Source organism: Panicum hallii, chromosome 9, assembly GCF_002211085.1.
Source record: "Panicum hallii strain FIL2 chromosome 9, PHallii_v3.1, whole genome shotgun sequence".
Lineage (NCBI taxonomy): Eukaryota > Viridiplantae > Streptophyta > Magnoliopsida > Poales > Poaceae > Panicum > Panicum hallii.
The window spans coordinates 13,835,188-13,851,123 of record NC_038050.1 but is presented as its reverse complement, the minus strand read 5'-3'; the positions used below and the strand labels follow the sequence as shown (position 1 = coordinate 13,851,123).

The 15,936-nt window shown below is 49.0% G+C and overlaps 3 protein-coding genes across 3 annotated transcripts; 1 reads left to right on the top strand and 2 right to left on the bottom strand.

Annotated features, from left to right (window-relative positions):
* Nucleotides 1-126: 126 nt before the first annotated feature.
* LOC112874446 (UDP-glycosyltransferase TURAN) lies at nt 127-5,320 on the bottom strand. Its single transcript, XM_025937763.1, has 19 exons — nt 5,276-5,320; nt 4,893-4,945; nt 4,331-4,799; nt 3,770-3,983; nt 3,434-3,467; nt 3,215-3,270; nt 3,002-3,136; nt 2,426-2,574; nt 2,209-2,298; nt 2,053-2,119; nt 1,921-1,984; nt 1,725-1,830; nt 1,464-1,630; nt 1,273-1,383; nt 1,135-1,196; nt 1,007-1,059; nt 837-912; nt 555-683; nt 127-424 (listed from the first exon to the last, which is right to left on the bottom strand). Exons 4-19 carry the CDS (start codon nt 3,875-3,877, stop codon nt 398-400), a joined length of 1,434 nt encoding a protein of 477 aa, XP_025793548.1. The 5' UTR covers nt 3,878-3,983; nt 4,331-4,799; nt 4,893-4,945; nt 5,276-5,320; the 3' UTR covers nt 127-397.
* A 1,614-nt stretch (nt 5,321-6,934) lies between these two features.
* LOC112874447 (uncharacterized protein YpgQ) lies at nt 6,935-9,999 on the top strand. The gene is made up of 7 exons (XM_025937764.1): nt 6,935-7,154; nt 7,270-7,300; nt 7,396-7,414; nt 7,604-7,704; nt 7,979-8,077; nt 9,026-9,201; nt 9,632-9,999. The coding sequence occupies exons 1-7, from the start codon at nt 6,972-6,974 to the stop codon at nt 9,716-9,718; spliced, it is 696 nt and encodes a 231-aa protein (XP_025793549.1). The 5' UTR covers nt 6,935-6,971; the 3' UTR covers nt 9,719-9,999.
* Nucleotides 9,991-13,409, bottom strand: LOC112874445 (cytochrome P450 86B1-like). Its single transcript, XM_025937761.1, has 2 exons — nt 12,094-13,409; nt 9,991-10,632 (listed from the first exon to the last, which is right to left on the bottom strand). The coding sequence occupies exons 1-2, from the start codon at nt 13,351-13,353 to the stop codon at nt 10,246-10,248; spliced, it is 1,647 nt and encodes a 548-aa protein (XP_025793546.1). The 5' UTR covers nt 13,354-13,409; the 3' UTR covers nt 9,991-10,245.
* Nucleotides 13,410-15,936: the final 2,527 nt, after the last annotated feature.

Genomic DNA, 15,936 nt, shown 5'->3' with positions numbered 1-15,936 from the left:
TCCCCAGACATCGTGTTAGAGATCTGAACTTTCAGGACGGAAGCAAAGAGAACGGGTTCCTTGTACAACTTCGCTTGGTACTTGCATGTCTGCGTATCAGCTTACAAGATGGCCTTCAACGCCATGGAAAACAATATGGTTTTCTATTTTTTTCGCTTATCATGCAACAGACTAGAGACGTTCCAGTATATGGTACCACATCAAACAATCTATTGTTGTATAACATGTGCTCAGCAAAGAGTACATTTTCCGGTCTTAAAAGGAAAGAGCTTTGTACTGTATCTCTAGAATTGCTGAAATACATTGTAGCAACTGATCCTGGCAGCAGCTGGTGAAAGCAAAGAGTACCCCTTTTGAGTTTTGATGCACATCTGCTCACTCCAGTAGTCTAGTATACCTATCTCTGATTCTCTGAAACAAATAACTGTCCGTTTTACACGGTATATGATAGCACACATCTTATCCACTGACCTGCAAATTTGGATATGAAAGTAGATAAGGCCTAAGCTTATGAGTGCTAATCACAATTCTAGTAACGACGTTTGAGCACTTGCCTGGTTCACCAAAGGTAGTGCATTAGTTTCCCATTCTGTTGACCATTTGGAAGATGACGCTGTATCTATGGCACCTTCTTTGAGAGATTTCAAGGCATCACATTCTTCTGGAAAACCCTTAAAGAGCATCTGCATTGTTTCAAAGCAGTAAACATTAGCATCAGTTTTCATGGTAGAAATTAAGTCGTGATGCAGACATGCTCCTACTTTTATTAAGAAAAAAGAAAGCTTTCATAAATTCAAGTTCCAAATATATCAAAGCAATCATTCAGTGATCCTGACCATAAGTTCATCAGCAAGCTCTGAAGATGTTGAGAAAAGAAGACCATTTTTGTTTACTTTTACAAGCTCCTCAATGCTGCAAACGGAACAGAAAGCTTAATGCTTTAGTGAAAAATGAAAACTATTCAAAGAAATATATTGCAGATCAAATATCTAAGAAACTGAGTTACCAGGAGAAAGAAGCAGCACAAACTGGCAATCCACATCCAAACATATCAACCACCTAAAACATTCAGGTTATAATCAAGCTAATAAAAACTCTTCATAATTTTAGTTAAAACAAGTATTTAAGAGTAACCTTCATAGGTAGGTCCAGCCCAGATGAAGATGTATGCAACGACACTCCTATATCAGCTGACCCTGCATTATTAAAAAAAATCAGTCTTCACGCTTAGAAAGCCTTTAAGTTGGGATGGGCTGTAATCAGCTGGCATACCAAGCAATAAAGGGTAGTCCTCTGATGCGAGCCACATTGTCCGGAAGGCAACACGCCTCAATTTCAACCTTCTTATCTGATCCTCATATTTCTTCCTATCTGGTCCTTTACCTAGAACATTGGAAAACATGAAAAAATAAACAATGACTAAACTTTGGTAATTCAAGTTAATATAGTTGAAATGACTATACCAGTGATAATGAACAGTAATCTTGGATAGACAAATTGTTTCCCATTCTTGATATCGATCCAAAGCTGCCCCTCATCCATTGAATCATCTTCACCTAAAGTTGCAGCAACGCGTCTATCATACATCAGTGCTGCTTCCAGAAGAATGCTGAAATCTTCGTCCAGTGTCCTGGAAACATATAATCCTTCTCATATTTTGATAATCACAGGCAGTGAACATAAATAAGACTATAGCAATGACTGCACAGTTCAAGAGAATAGACCAGCTTGTGCTGCTCACGACAAGTGCAGGTCTGTTAGGCTTCAGGAAAATTTCGCCATCATTCTTACTGGTAAAGACAGTAGTGTTCATGTCTTGCACTTCTTTCTCTGTAATATAAGATCAGGCAACATGAAATAAACCAAAGCGAAATAAACTTAAAACATCAAAATGCTCTGGTTTGTTGAAGAAAAACATACCCACTGATATGCAATCAGCATTGCCCATAGCACTGCAAATGGTATTACCTAACCTGCTAAACAACTATTACGTGTCTTAAGGTCACATGTGGTACAGCAAGGTGGGTGAAAAAACTCAAAATAGAGGCTCACCCCATGTTTCTCCATCAACGAAGCAGGGTGGAAAAAATCAGGAGATTGATCATAAAGAACCGTCGCTCTGGAATTGAAAATTTAGTTAGTACAAATTACAAAGCACCAGTCCTTCATATATAAAAAGAAAACTATGTTGAAGTTTGATCACTAAACCTGATTCCCCAATTTTGGGCAAGCTCATGCTGCATTGCTTTTGTAACACAAAAGGCACCATCAGCCATCCGCCCAAAGTGCTTCTCGAACCTAGAATACAGAACAGGCTATTGTATTAACACATATATTCAAGTACAGGAACAAATTTCTAGAACACCATGTTCAATATGCTATGTTAATCTTAAGAACAGCTAACCAAAAAGGGCAGATGGGTTACCAGAAATAGATTTTGACTATGATGTGACTTCTGCCATGAGATAATCCCAGCAATGTATATCCGAAGTTATGCCAATCCACAATAAATTTGGCACCTCTTAGCCAGCTTGCCAGTTTTACAGCAGCAAGTGTTGGAACAGAGGGTGGATTCTATTGGAGAAAAAGATAAACAGATAACTGAAATATGGTATCCCATTATATTGCAAATCATGCTGTTGAAAACTTTGAGTCTATGTCAAACAAGAAAGTACTTCAGTAAATATCGAACAAAAGAGACTGTAGGCAACTAAAATCTACATCCCTCGTGGTACAAATCTACAATATAATCTGCTAGAAGATGAGACTGGAGCATCTTCTGCAACTAAGGTGGTACGAGTTGGATTAAACAACTTCACAAATGCGCTAAAAGATGACAGAAATAGGACACCATAATTGCTGCATAGCCTGATCTCCAACTTCAGCCAGGCACGAAGACATGAGTTTACTTTGCATGAAGGATGGACGTGATGTCTAAACTGGTAGTGACTGAGCAGTTCATGAAATTCTGAATACACATAGAAAGGAATTCGAAAATAACCTGAACAAGAAGGACATCAGGCCGAGGAATCTTAAAACAAAGGAACCAAACCAGCATAATGAACTGGATAGCGGCTTTAAGTAAAAGTGCCAGGGCACCAGATATCTTTGAAATTCCAGTTAACTTCACTGTTTTCTGAAGAGAAAATATTCAAGTTAATATAGTAATATAAAAGACAATGCACGAGAACAGAATAGTCTCCAATATCAATACCATCTCGTGGATGTGAATTGATGGATTCTCTCTCAATGACAGGTGAGGATCACTTCCTGTTCATTTGCAGAATGTCAGATCTCTACAAGAAACAAAGGCCAAGATAACTTGCCTTGCACAATACAACCTAAGTTGTGTCATTGAGGGGTATAAATAGATTCTGACTAGAGATTGAACAGAGTCATAAAAAGTGAAATGGAATTGTGAAGAATACAGTACCTCCATTTGCAACAATGTCCACCTCCATGCCAGCCTGTGAAGAAGATGAACAGAGGATCAAGGATGATAGAATGGAATAAAATATGCTACTCCCACTAGAATGGCATGCTTGATGTTCTGAACAACATGGGATAGGTAACTTTAAATACTCATTCCCCTTCCTGTCACTACAAAATCTTTCATGACCGAAGGCCAATACATAAACAACTTGCCTCGCGGAAGCAGAACCAACCTCACGTATGAGGCTGGAGACTTGGAGAGACGACTCTCATCCAGCCCAACACACTACCAAAGGGAATAGAACTAAGATCAGTGGTGAATTTAAGAAGGGTTTACCTGGTTGGCGAGTGAGAGGGAGTGGTACTGCATGCGCGGGCTACGGCCAATGTCCCCAAGCACAACTACTGCCGCGCGCTTCCTCCTCCCTGCCGCCGACCCTGCCATCGCCGTCGCCCTACGGATCCGACCAAATCGCGAGTAGGAGCCGAAAAGAGTTTGCCAACAATCCAAGCAGTGGTGGACCCAGGATTTGGAACTAGGGTAGGCCTAGCTAAAAAGTTTAAAGCGCAATTCAGTATAATTTGATAGCACTTTGATAACAGTACAGCATATAATAACAAAACTTACACTAACATAATTAAAAAGATTCCATAATAAGTCTAATTCAACAAATTAGTTCGGAACTCAAATAAATTACTATATAAAGAGTTGCATCAATAATAAAATCTTATATAAATAGAAGATTACAATACTGCATCTAGTCTAAGGCTTTTGCTTTACGCTTCCTCATGGTCATGAAAGTGTCCAACCGTCAAATTAATCACTAAATGTCCAATTAATCACTGAATGTATGAATTTAGAAGTGAGATTAAGAATTTAAGATGGAGCAGTACACACCAGAGAGAAAAACTTGCCGAATGGTACTGAATTGGGGCTGTGGGCTGTGGGCTGCGGGTTGCCCGTGCGCCACTCGCCTGCACCGTGGGGCTGCACCGGCGGCCGCCCTCCCCTCCCCTTCCTGGCTCCCTCCGGTCACAGCCCGGCAGCTCCACCCGGCAGCCGCTGCTCTACACGCAGCGCGCCTGTGCAGTGCGGTTTGCGCGGCCGGCTGCTCCACCCGCCGCCCTGTGCGGCGGCGGCCCAGGCTGTCGCGTGCCGTCGGGCGCTGGCACGCTGCGGCCCCACTGGTCGCCTCCCACCGGCCAGCGGTGGCCACTGCAGCAGGCGCGCGGCAGGCTACAGCCCGCAGCTAGGCAGGGGCCAGCGCGCCCTAACCCCTCAGCCAACTGCTCGACTCGCCGAGTCCCCGACGCTGACGGCTGCCAGTTGCAGCAGGCGCACGGCAAGTTTTTCTCTCTGGTGTGTACTGCTCCATCTTAAATTCTTAATCTCACTTCTAAATTCATACATTCAGTGATAAATTGGACATTTAGTGATTAATTTAGCGGTAACCTTCTACCTTCTGAGGCGTGTACGCTGCCTTCGTTCCTCCAGCCAAATTTCTCCTGCGAACTGCCAAAATCAAAGATAAAGAATCACTGACAGATCAAGATCAACAAGCAGATCAAGACAGGGCGAAGCCAGGCGCGCGGGGGGGCGGGAGGGGGGGGCGGCTCTGGCGGTGCGGGAGACAAGCTAGGGGCGGTGCCCAGCGAAGCCATGCGGCCGCGGCCGGGGGGTGGGGGGGCTCCAGCCGCCGCGGGGTGGGGGGGGCGGGCGCCGGGGGGGGGGTTGGCGCGGGCGGCGGCGGCGCCGGCGCGGGGGGGAGGGGCTCCGGTCGCCGGCCGGGGGCGGGGGGGCGGCGCCGCGCGGCAGAGGGGAGGGAGAGGGGCGGTCACTCACCTCTTGCAGAGGGGAGAGGGGCGGGCGGTGATGGGCACCGGGGCTCGCGCGCGCGTGGGAGGCGAGCGCTCGCGTCCGCTCGTTTTTACTGAACCGTCTCGTTCCGCATCTTCGGGTCAACGGTCCTTCTTGGCACAGCCGAAATTTGTTCACAAAACCAGCTAGAGCCAGCTAGTCACAGGTCCTGTTTGACACAGCTGAAATTTGTTCATAAATTATTAATAATTAATATATCATACAATTAATCATAAATTACTCTTAAATAACATAATGATAACTTAATTATAAATTAGATAACATAATAGAGTGTCATTACACAAATAAATTAGGCCGGCGCGGGGGGCGGGGGGCGGCGTGGGCCGGCGCGAAGGGCGGAGGCCGGAGGCCGGCGCGGGGGCGGAGGCAGCCGGCGCGGCGGGCGGAGGCCGATAAGCTGCAGAAGCTGGTCCGCTCCCGCTGCTGGCCCACAGCTTGTAAACCAACTTCTGATCAATTTTAAGCCGCGGGCTGGCCAAACGCTAGGCTTCTTGACCGCTTCCCCCGACAGCGCTTACGCACCTCCTTCACAAAACGCGCGTACGGTGAGCAGCGGGAGCGGACCAGCTTCTGCAGCTTATCGGCCTCCACCCCCGCGCCGGCTGCCTCCGCCCCCCGCCCCTCGCGCCGGCCTAATTTATTTGTGTAATGACACTCTATTATGTTATCTAATTTATATTAAGTTATCATTATCTTATTTAAGAGTAATTTATGATTAATTGTATGATATATTAATTATTAATAATTTATGAACAAGTTTCAGCTGTGCCAAACAGGGTCCGTGACCAGCTGCTTCTTTAACCAGCTGCTTCTCTAGCCAGCTAGCCACCAGCTGGCTTTTGAACAAGTTTCAGCTGTGCCAAACAGGACCGTCACCGTACGCGCATTTTGTGAAGGAGGTGCGTAAGCGCTGGCGGGGGAAGCGGCCAAGAAGCCTAGCGTTTGGCCAGCCCGCGGCTTAAAATTGATCAGAAGCTGGTTTACAAGCTGTGTGCCAAACAGGACCTATATTCCACTGCGGCAGCCGCTCCGTTCCACCATTTCCATTTCTGCTCATCCCAGCAGCCAAAAAGACCCTTACTGTTCTTCCCATGTGTTTCTGCTAGGTCCTTGCGAACATGCATCCTTGCCTCGTAGTCCTATTTCTGCTAGGTCTTCCCATGTGTTTGCTTCAGCTTGCATTATTAGTTTCTGTAGTACACTATTCAGTATTATAGTAGATTAGTGTAATTAGTCCTTCAGATTCCATTTTAAGTTTTAATCATTGATTTGTGCAACTGACTAGATGAAGATTAGTACTGAACCTTTTTCAGATCTTGCAACATTTATTCTTTCAAATCTTGCAGCATTTGCCTCTCAGTTCTATCGATAGATTGTGTAACTGCAGCCTATACTGCAGGGGTAATAATTTGGTCATCATACATGGGCTGAATGAGCACCAGTTAAAAAAAAAATCATGTAAGATGTTTGAATAGTTATGGTCTAGTTCTCAGACCATTATCACCATGAGCAACGCGGCAGCCTTTGATTCGTGATCGGACGGGCGTCGCGCTGCACGTTGACTGACGCGTCGGGTACGTGGACTCGCACGGCCGAACTACCTGACCGCCCCGCTTGTTTCGCTCTAGCCCGAACTCCGAACCCAACTCCGGAGGTCGAAATGGCGGCGGCGGCGGCGGCGGCGGAGAAGCCCGTGGCGGTGCGGCGCGCGGAGGAGCTGGTGGAGAGGGAGATGGCCGGGCGCGACGCGTCCCACGACGCCGCGCACGCGCTCCGCGTTCGCGACCTCGCGCTCTCGCTCGGCGCCGAGGAGGGCCTCACCGCGCCCGCCCGCCTCCTCACCGTAACCAACCACTTGCCTCTCCTTCGCCTCCCCTTCGTTGCTCGGCCCAGTCTTCCGCTCTGTTCTCGCAGGTTCTATCCGATTTTCTGATGCGCGTGCCGTTTGATTTACCCAGGTGGAACTGGCCGCTCTCCTGCATGACGTTGGTAACTCCTGACCCCCAATTATCCTTTCTCAATTTCATATGCTTTAGCTCTCCATTGGTATACGATCAGTTTCTTTCCCCTTTTTCCTTATGCAGGAGACTACAAGTACACCAAGTAAGGGGGATTCTACTGTCTTGTTGAGTTTGCTACTTACATTATGAAATAGTGAAATGAAGTTGAGTTAGAGTCAGTGAATCCATTGTGCCGTGGGTAATATCCATTAGTGATATATGTTGACTGTTGTTGAGGAGGGATTTTCGTTCCGGATATATCAAATTGATTGCATAAATGGATATCGGACAGGAACAATATGGAGGATATGAGCGTCGTCGAGATGTTTCTTGAAGAGGTAGGATTGGAGGCAGGGCAGAAGGATGAAATAGTGTCAATTATTAAGGGGATGGGTGAGTTACTGACTCGTTTGCATTTATGCATCTCACTTCATGTTTCATCAGCGGTAAAACTCACGTGGGCACAATCTAGTTCAAAAGGCTTATTCGTCTTCATTATGCATGTGTGCATTTTATTATAATCTTACATCTCAGTTTATTTCTCTTTATGCACTTGTTTGTTCTCCTATACGGCAGTGTGCAGCAGAGCATTGTAATTCATTCTTAGCGAGATATTCTTGAATCTATGGTTGCGAAAATTTCTGTCTAATCCTTAAATAAACTGCAGGATTCAAAAATGAAGTTTCATTGAAGTCTATCGTTGATTCAACTCTTGAGTTTGCAATTGTACAAGATGCAGATCGCCTGGATGCAATTGGTGCAATTGGTAAGTACTGCATAAGCAGGGTTTTAAACTCTATAATGTAATACAAGTTAGCAAACTCTACAGCAACAACAACAAAGCCTTTTATTCCCTAGCTAGTTGGGGCAGGCTAGAGCCGTAATCCATCATGAGCCACCAACATAAAAGGAAACTAAAGAGAAAACGGCTATATATGTAATAGAGGATATGGAGATGAAACCCAAGTGTTAGCAAACTCTAGAATCTAGATATACAATTTTTTCCCAAGCAGTGGCATTTTTTTATTTATTTGCATTATGCTAGAACATGTCCATCTAACATTTGCTTCACCATTAGTTTACCGGGACTATTGTGGAAGAAGACCATCCTGATTCTTGGCCTAAATATACATGGAAGCTTACTTGGTTTTGTGTAGAAACATCTTGAATCAGTAGGGATTTTTGGCATATTTAAAGCTTTGAGGTGGTTCATCCCAGGGTCCAACGCATTCCTGGCTCAGCCCCTCAATGCCATTACTCGTACATCTAAAAGCATTGCAAACCCGTAGTATAGCTTTCTGACACCTACTTGCAGAGGCACTCTAACCTCTCTTAAGAGTTGTCATACACATTGATTTTGTTCTAAATACAACTTACTATAGCTATTCGCCTATCTGATATGTAATGGTATGCTTATTGCAATATTGTACCACCTACCCATATGAAGCTTGAACTAGACATTACTGTTAGCATAGAGGCGTGAGGTACATCTTACCTTTGATGAGCAAAGAGAAAAAGGATAAAACATACAATATAATACTAGTATTCATGGTTGTACATCTTCATTTTGGAATGTGGATCTTGTTACATTGCCTTTTACCAGGAATGCTTACACGTCTGCACAAAGAAGATAAAAAATGCTCATATGTTTGTCTACCTTTTTAGTTTCATATAAGAATTCCATGTTTTAATCTTCTTATGTGATAACCTACAGGTATTGCAAGATGTTTTACATATGGCGGGAGCAAGAACAGCGCATTGCATGATCCTAGAATACTGCCACGTGACAACTTGTCAAAGGAAAAGTACATGTCCAAGGAGGAGAAACAGACGTCAATTAATCATTTTCATGAGAAGCTTTTTAAATTGAAGGACATGATGAAGACAGAGGTAATGGTTGAGTTTTGTTATAGGAGTCTTCTTACTTCTGTAGCTCTGTGTATGTGCCTCGTATAAAAATGCATGAAGATAGTGCTGTCTCTACACCTACTGAATCTACTAAGAGCTGTAGAGTGATGTTAGGACTAGCTTGCTTCGTTTTTCCCTTCTTTTTTTTTTGGGTGGGTGTGTGTGTGGGCGGGGGGGGGGGGGGGGGGGGGATTTATTTCGATTTATTTATGAAGAGTGTATGAAAATTAGATTTGCTTACCCTACTCCTGTTCCTGTGGACTGTTGTCATGATTAGCAGTCGCCTGTTATTTGTTCCCAATTCATTTTTTTAATGCATGTGCCATAGTATCAGCACTAGTTTACCCAAACGTATACTCGTTCTAATATTCCCTTGTCTGCATACTGACACATAGTTTCACTCTGCGCATAGGCCGGCAGAAGGAGAGCAGAGAAAAGGCACAGGTTCATGGAGGACTTTGTTACTGAATTCTATGAAGAGTGGAGTGGCAGGGCTTGAAGTTGAACAACCAAGATTTGTTTCTGTGTGAGAGCGTGCAGTTGGCCAACCATATCTCAACAACTCATGATGATGTCCATCTATCTGGCCTATTTTCTGCTGGTGAAAGCCTATGAGTTGGTGAACAATGATACGCCCCTGTGATAAGCAGTCAACCTATCTGTCTGGAGTCCGTAGATGGCGTTGGTCTGCCAAGTACATGGTACACCCAGATGCCATGGCATCTTGCTGCTGTTGTACTGAAACTATACTGCTAAAATAAACCGTTTACATCATCTGAAGCTTCAGCGTTTTGCCATCATCACTCGCACATATACATATACAGAAGTTCTGTACTCCCCGTACTTGTCTACACTACATGTAAACAGAACAAATTAATTACTTAATAATAAAAGTAGCACTACAAAAGACGACACATAATGAGAACAGAGGACTTCTTTTCACACAGAATCATCATCAGCTTCCTCCCACAAAGTTGCACAAGTTGCAGACCACATCTGAAAGCAGACTCCGAACGGTGTCAAGCTTCAGAGCCTGCTGCTGCCCTTGTCCCTCTTGGCCAGCGTCACCTTGAGCCCGTGCTTCATGTACATGGTGAGCGCTATCTTGGGCGCGACGGGGTGCCCCTCGACGACGCGGACGCGGTAGCGGCGGAGGATGGACGCCGCGGCGAACTTCATCTGGTAGTAGGCGAAGTCCTTGCCGAGGCAGAGGCGCGGGCCGCCGTTGAAGGCGGTGAACTTGTAGGCGGACTCGCTGGTGAAGCGGCCGTCCCGGAGCCAGCGCTCCGGCCTGTACTCCCGGCAGTCGTCGCCCCAGATGCTCTCCATCCGCCCCATGGCGTACATGGCGTAGATCACCTTGGTGCCCTTCCTCAGCACCGTCCCGTCCGGGAACACCTCGTCCTCCACCACCTGCACGTACGTGGGCACACGGTTCGCAGATCGTGATCAGTACTGGAATTTAGCAGCTGCCATTAAGTAATTAACTAATAAAGATGATCCCAAAGTCTCATTTGCAAAAGAAATCAAGCTCTTCTTGACTTGGTTATCGATCGGTGTGTGGTTTATTTTGCAAGCCAAGGTTGAAAAAAAAAAAGGAGCGCGCGGAAACTTGTGTGACAAGGCTGGCTGCTTGTCGGCCAATGGCTTGTCGCCGAACAGTGCCTTCTTTTCGTTCACCTAGTCCAAAGGAGGTGATGGTGAGCCGATCTGGTGCACCAGTCAGCGACCTAAGCTGTGCTCTCAGACTACTGTTTCAAGATGGGATCGAGTAGCTAAACTAAGGACGGGTACGTGCAACTACTGAGCTACTTAGTAGTGGGTTGGCCCGATCGACGCGCGTCTCTATCAGAGGCCACATAAGATGCCCAAAAAAGAAAGAGGATAAAAAAGAACAGGAGATGCATGCAGGCGACATGTAGATGAACAACTTGCAACCTGTCGTCAACTCCTGCTGCTTACGTTCTGCTCTCCCCCGTCCCCTTCTCTCCACAGTGCCCAACTCCCCATGGCCATGGGCCATGCCACATTACCACTACAAGCAGTAGCAGCTTCAGGATATTTATTGTGTAGGTGAGATGCCGAATCAGCCTATCGCGTCTGTCGCGTCGCGTGCATGCAGCTGGATAGTGCCCAGCTTCCCAGCTGCTACTTTATGTTTCTGTCTCTGCAGTCTCTCCAGTGCTAGCTGCAGCAACACACTGGCATGTGTTTCCAACAACTTAAATTCTCTTTTCTTTTCTTTTTCTGTAATTTGTACTAAGGCTCTTCTATCCCCAGTGTGCACAGATCAACCTCGGATTTCCTTCATTGGATCTACTAGTTTTGACTCCTTTAATCTTGCTGCAAGTCATGCAGGTTGCCGTCTCCAACAATAAGCATGGTAGCCGTACCTCATGCGGATAGGGCCAGCTGCTCACACACTTGGGGACTCGACGCTACAAGGACGAGTTAGTTTCACCGAACGGCAACGCGGAGTGCAACCCTAGCTCGATCTTGAATGTAAAGCGCGTGCGGTGTGCCCGTTTATGTCACGATGCTTGCACTTGTTTGTTGGAACTTAGGGATTTCACGCGAAGCAACTCAAAACCTATAGTTTTTGAAGAAACTCGTGTACATTTTAATCTCGAGAACTTGCCTGGGCAAGCATTTCATTAGGAGATAAACTCTCGTTTTTTTTAAAAAAAAATGTGATCTACTAGATATAGTATCTAGCATTCTAGCGCATGTATTTGACGACAGGTAGGTATACTAATTTTTTTAGAAAAAAAAGGAAATTGATATGTGCCTACCTCTCGTCATGAAAAAACATTAAAGTAGATATCGAGTTAATAATATTCAGGATATGAAATGTGTGTTTGCGTGTGCGTGTACCTCCTTGTGGTCGACGGGGACGGAGGGGTAGAGCCGGAGCGCCTCGGAGAGCGCGGCGTGGAGGTACTCCATCCGCTTCACCTCCTCCGGCTGGAACACGAGCTCCTCCTCGACCTCCCCCTGCGCCTTCCGCGCCGCGACGATGCCCTCGATCTCCTCCAGGACCCTGTCCTCCACGGCGGGGTTGTTGCCGAGCAGCCAGAAGAACCACGCGAGCGCCACGGAGGAGGTGTCGCGGCCGGCCAGGATGAAGTTGACGCAGATGTCGCGGAGGAACTTGTCCGAGTAGGCGGGGCGGCCGTCCTCGTCGCGCATCTTGGTGAACACGGTGAGGAGGTCCGACCTGCGCCCGGCGTCGGCGGCGCCGCGGCCGGCGTCGAGCTCCTCCTTGCGCCTGCGGATGACGTCGTAGGCGAACTCGTCGACGCCGGCCAGGGAGCGCTGGAGCACGCGCTCGTTCCCGACGCCGAGCGCGCGCATGGCGCGCCACACCGCGGTGGGCGTGAGGAAGCGCACGATGGTGGCCTCGGTGGCGTCCTCGAAGGCGCGCGCGAACGGGATCTCGGGGAGGCCCGGGCGGAGGCAGCCCGGGTCGACGCCGAAGGCGATCATGCAGACGTTGTCGAAGGTGAGGCGGAGGAGCACGTCCTGGAGGTCGACGGCGGCGCCCGCGGCCTCGGCGTCCGCCAGCACGGGGAGCAGGCGGCGGTGCACGAGCTCGACGAGGGAGCTGGCGGTGAGCGCGCGGAACTCGGCGGAGTGGAACTCGAGGCTGGCCGCCTTGCGCTGCCTCCTCCACACCTCGTCGTCGGCCCCGAAGATGCCGTCGCCGAGGAGGTCCCGCACGGTGTCGCGGAAGTAGGGGCCCTTGGGGAAGCTCCCGAACCTGGTCTTGAGCAGGTGCTCCAGGTTCCGCGGGTCCGCGGTGACGACGCAGTGGAGGTTGGTGAACCACGGCCCGCGGAAGGTGAAGGTGCCGCCGCGCGCCTGGAGCACGCCCGTGATCCACTCGTACATGTCGCCGCGGAGGCCGAGGAGCAGCGACGGCAGCATGCCGACGAGCGGCCACGCCGGGAGGCCCTGCGCGCGCCGCTGCCGCAGCGAGTGGATGGCCACGAAGATGGACACCGCCACGAGCAGCTCCAGCGTCTGCACCTCCGGCAGCAGGCCCGCGAGCCCGCCGGCGGCACCAGGCGCCGCCGCCGCCGTGGCGTTGCGCGAGGCGGCCGTGTCCATGGCGCCGCTCCCGCTCATGGTCATGGCGTGCTCGCACGGAGGCCGGGGGCGGAGAAAGGTGGTGGCTCTGCTGCGCGCTGTGTGAGGGGAGGGAGGGAGGGAGGGAGTGTGTGATCGAGCTTCTGTCTGGGGGTGGCTCCATTATATAGGTGGGACGACGCCGGTGAGTGAGGTTGCTTGCTGGCAACGTACGGGCCGTTTTGATTAGGTGAGCTGAAAGTCTGTGCGTGAACGAACTCACTCCCGCAGTCCCGCGACGGCCTGATTTTTGTCACGCGCGCGAGCTTAATCCCCACGCTAAGCCCGCCGCGGAACCGGCTTAATCCTGCGGGCTTGAGCGTCGCTTGCCAGTGCTTAATTTGTGCCCGTACTTGCACCATCCCATTATCCTGTCGTACACGTGCGACAACTTTTCTGAAAGATCGCCGTATTCGATCGACAACCGGCGACCAACCCCTGCTGGCCTGTTCAGAGGACAAGCATTCTAAACACCATACATTCCTACTAGAATCGACCGATTTTCCCATGGTTTTTTTCCTCTGAAATTTATACGTGCTGTTCAAAAGAAAAGAAAATACGATGGTAACCGTTCAGATACCAGGAAACTCATAAAGATCAAGTGGTCTCTGCATGCATAGGTAGTGCATGTGACTATGTGAGCGCGCAGTGCCCGTGTCTAGCACTAAAGCCCACGCATCCGGGCGGTACATGCAGGGACGCTACTCGCGCGACCGTGACATGCTAATTCGCGTATGGTTAAAGTATTAAACCAGCCGCGCTTTCCCTTTCCGAAAGTTTGGTCATCATTGGACCCGGAGGAGCGGTGCGCGATAGATAGCCTCGGGAAAAAAGCGCGCGCGCCGGGGGCGGATGGAGGCGGCGGGTTGGGGTTGGTGGCTGGCTGGGTGCGCCGGGGGCCGGAGCCGGAAGGCCCCCGTACGTCTCGCTCCCGCTCGGTCGGGTGCCACTCGGGCGGTGGCGAGTGGTGACCAAACGCAACCTCTGCCCCAGCCTGCAGGCCAGCCACTGCATGCCGCCTCCGCCGCCCGCCGCCGGTTCCCGAGCCGTAAACTAGCAGCTCGTGTCCGTCGTCGTGCGTGTGACCACGAGGAGGCCCGGGCGGAACGCCGCCCGGCCCGCCCGTGGTTTACGCTCGTTTTTTGCTGCGTTCCACGCACGTCTCTGCTCTCGCTCCGGAGGTGACGCGACGCGCGGCCGCGCGGGCGCGGGTCGCCGGGTCGCTGAGCTAGATCGTGGAAACCGACGTGACGCTCGACATCTCGTGGCCGGGTCACGTCATCTGGCGCCCAGCGGTCAGAACCCTTTTTTTCCGTCAGAAAAGAGTCATCAGCAAGACGCTGGCCGTTACACGTTGGTACGTCGGCATCCGCGGCACATCGCGTGCGTGTGCAGCTGCTGCCGCACCAGGTCACGAGCGGCCGGCTTGCTCGATCGTCTGATATGATTGGACAGTGGAATGGAACGGTTGCTTCTGACAGACTCGTGCTGATGACCTCTCGGCCTCGTCGCGTAATTTGTATCTATCCGGAAGTTCGTTCCTCGTAGGTGATCCATCGCACCGGCCCCTGGATGAAAGTTGAGAGATGCGCGGCCATCCCTTTGGAAAGGTTTCGCGCTCGAAGAGAGATGATGCAGCCACCTCGACCCTGACGTGATCGCCACGTGCATGCATACGGAGTGAAAAGTAACGTGCACAACAGAACGCCGCGTGTCCAACGACGCTCCGAAAAAAGATAAAGAAACTCAGGCGCCCTACCGTTAACCAGCAGCCAGGAATCCAAGGATCTTGGTTCGGTGCATCGCTGGAGTCCTTTTTTCTGTTCTACCTGCAACGCACCCACAGCCACGTCCCGTTCAGAGGAAGTAGCTGCGATTGGTTGTCTAACGAGTAACGACAAATTGACTAGAGGCCCGGGCACAGCGGTTGTCAGAGGTACACCTGGGTTTCAAGAATAGTAAAGTGTCCTTTTATCGTACTATAATTAGAGTTTTCCTTTCCTCTGAACAGAGTGAAAATGTGGAGAGGAGGATCTGTGGTCTTTGATTCTGAGAAGACAATGTTTGTGTTTTGTTGTGCCAATGGGCTCAATTGGTGTTCCTTCATAATTTAGTGCAGTATTATCTTCTATCCCTTTGTTTGTTTTAACTGAAAAGTGCAGCTGCAGAGGATAACGCTAGTATTTCACTATGAACTAATGTATGATAATGAGCAGCTGTAGCCGTGTGTCAAAAAAAGACAGTGAGTTAGCCTAACCAATGCGCTATCGTAAACTTCAAATTGTTTCTTCACATATTACAGTAAATTTCAAAATACTTGGATTTTAGCATTTAAAAGTTTTGGAACATATTTCAGTGGTGTAGATTGACTGTCCTACAATTGTAGTGCGAAACTGACTCCATTTTCTCTTTAAACCAATTGCAAGCGAACTACCTTATCTGTTGTGACTCTTAATCGCAATGTGAAACTGCAGAGGAACTACTGGACTTCTCAAATGGCTTCACAAATTCAAATCTACAGGTTTGTACAGAGAATGTGAGAGAAGGACGCTATGGACAGTGCCTCACCGGCGTGGACGGACCACTGTT

Coding starts and splice junctions, on each gene's coding strand:
- LOC112874447 (XM_025937764.1), top strand. CDS start 6,972: ATGGCGGCGGCGGCGGCGGCGGCGGAGAAGCCCGTGGCGGTGCGGCGC. Junction 7,155..7,269: donor CGCCCGCCCGCCTCCTCACC/GTAACCAACCAC, acceptor TGATTTACCCAG/GTGGAACTGGCCGCTCTCCT. Junction 9,202..9,631: donor AGGACATGATGAAGACAGAG/GTAATGGTTGAG, acceptor CTCTGCGCATAG/GCCGGCAGAAGGAGAGCAGA.
- LOC112874446 (XM_025937763.1), bottom strand. CDS start 3,877: ATGGCAGGGTCGGCGGCAGGGAGGAGGAAGCGCGCGGCAGTAGTTGTG. Junction 2,120..2,208: donor GCCCAAAATTGGGGAATCAG/GTTTAGTGATCA, acceptor TTTCAATTCCAG/AGCGACGGTTCTTTATGATC. Junction 1,197..1,272: donor GGACTACCCTTTATTGCTTG/GTATGCCAGCTG, acceptor TTAATAATGCAG/GGTCAGCTGATATAGGAGTG.
- LOC112874445 (XM_025937761.1), bottom strand. CDS start 13,353: ATGACCATGAGCGGGAGCGGCGCCATGGACACGGCCGCCTCGCGCAAC. Junction 10,633..12,093: donor TCCCCGTCGACCACAAGGAG/GTACACGCACAC, acceptor ACGTACGTGCAG/GTGGTGGAGGACGAGGTGTT.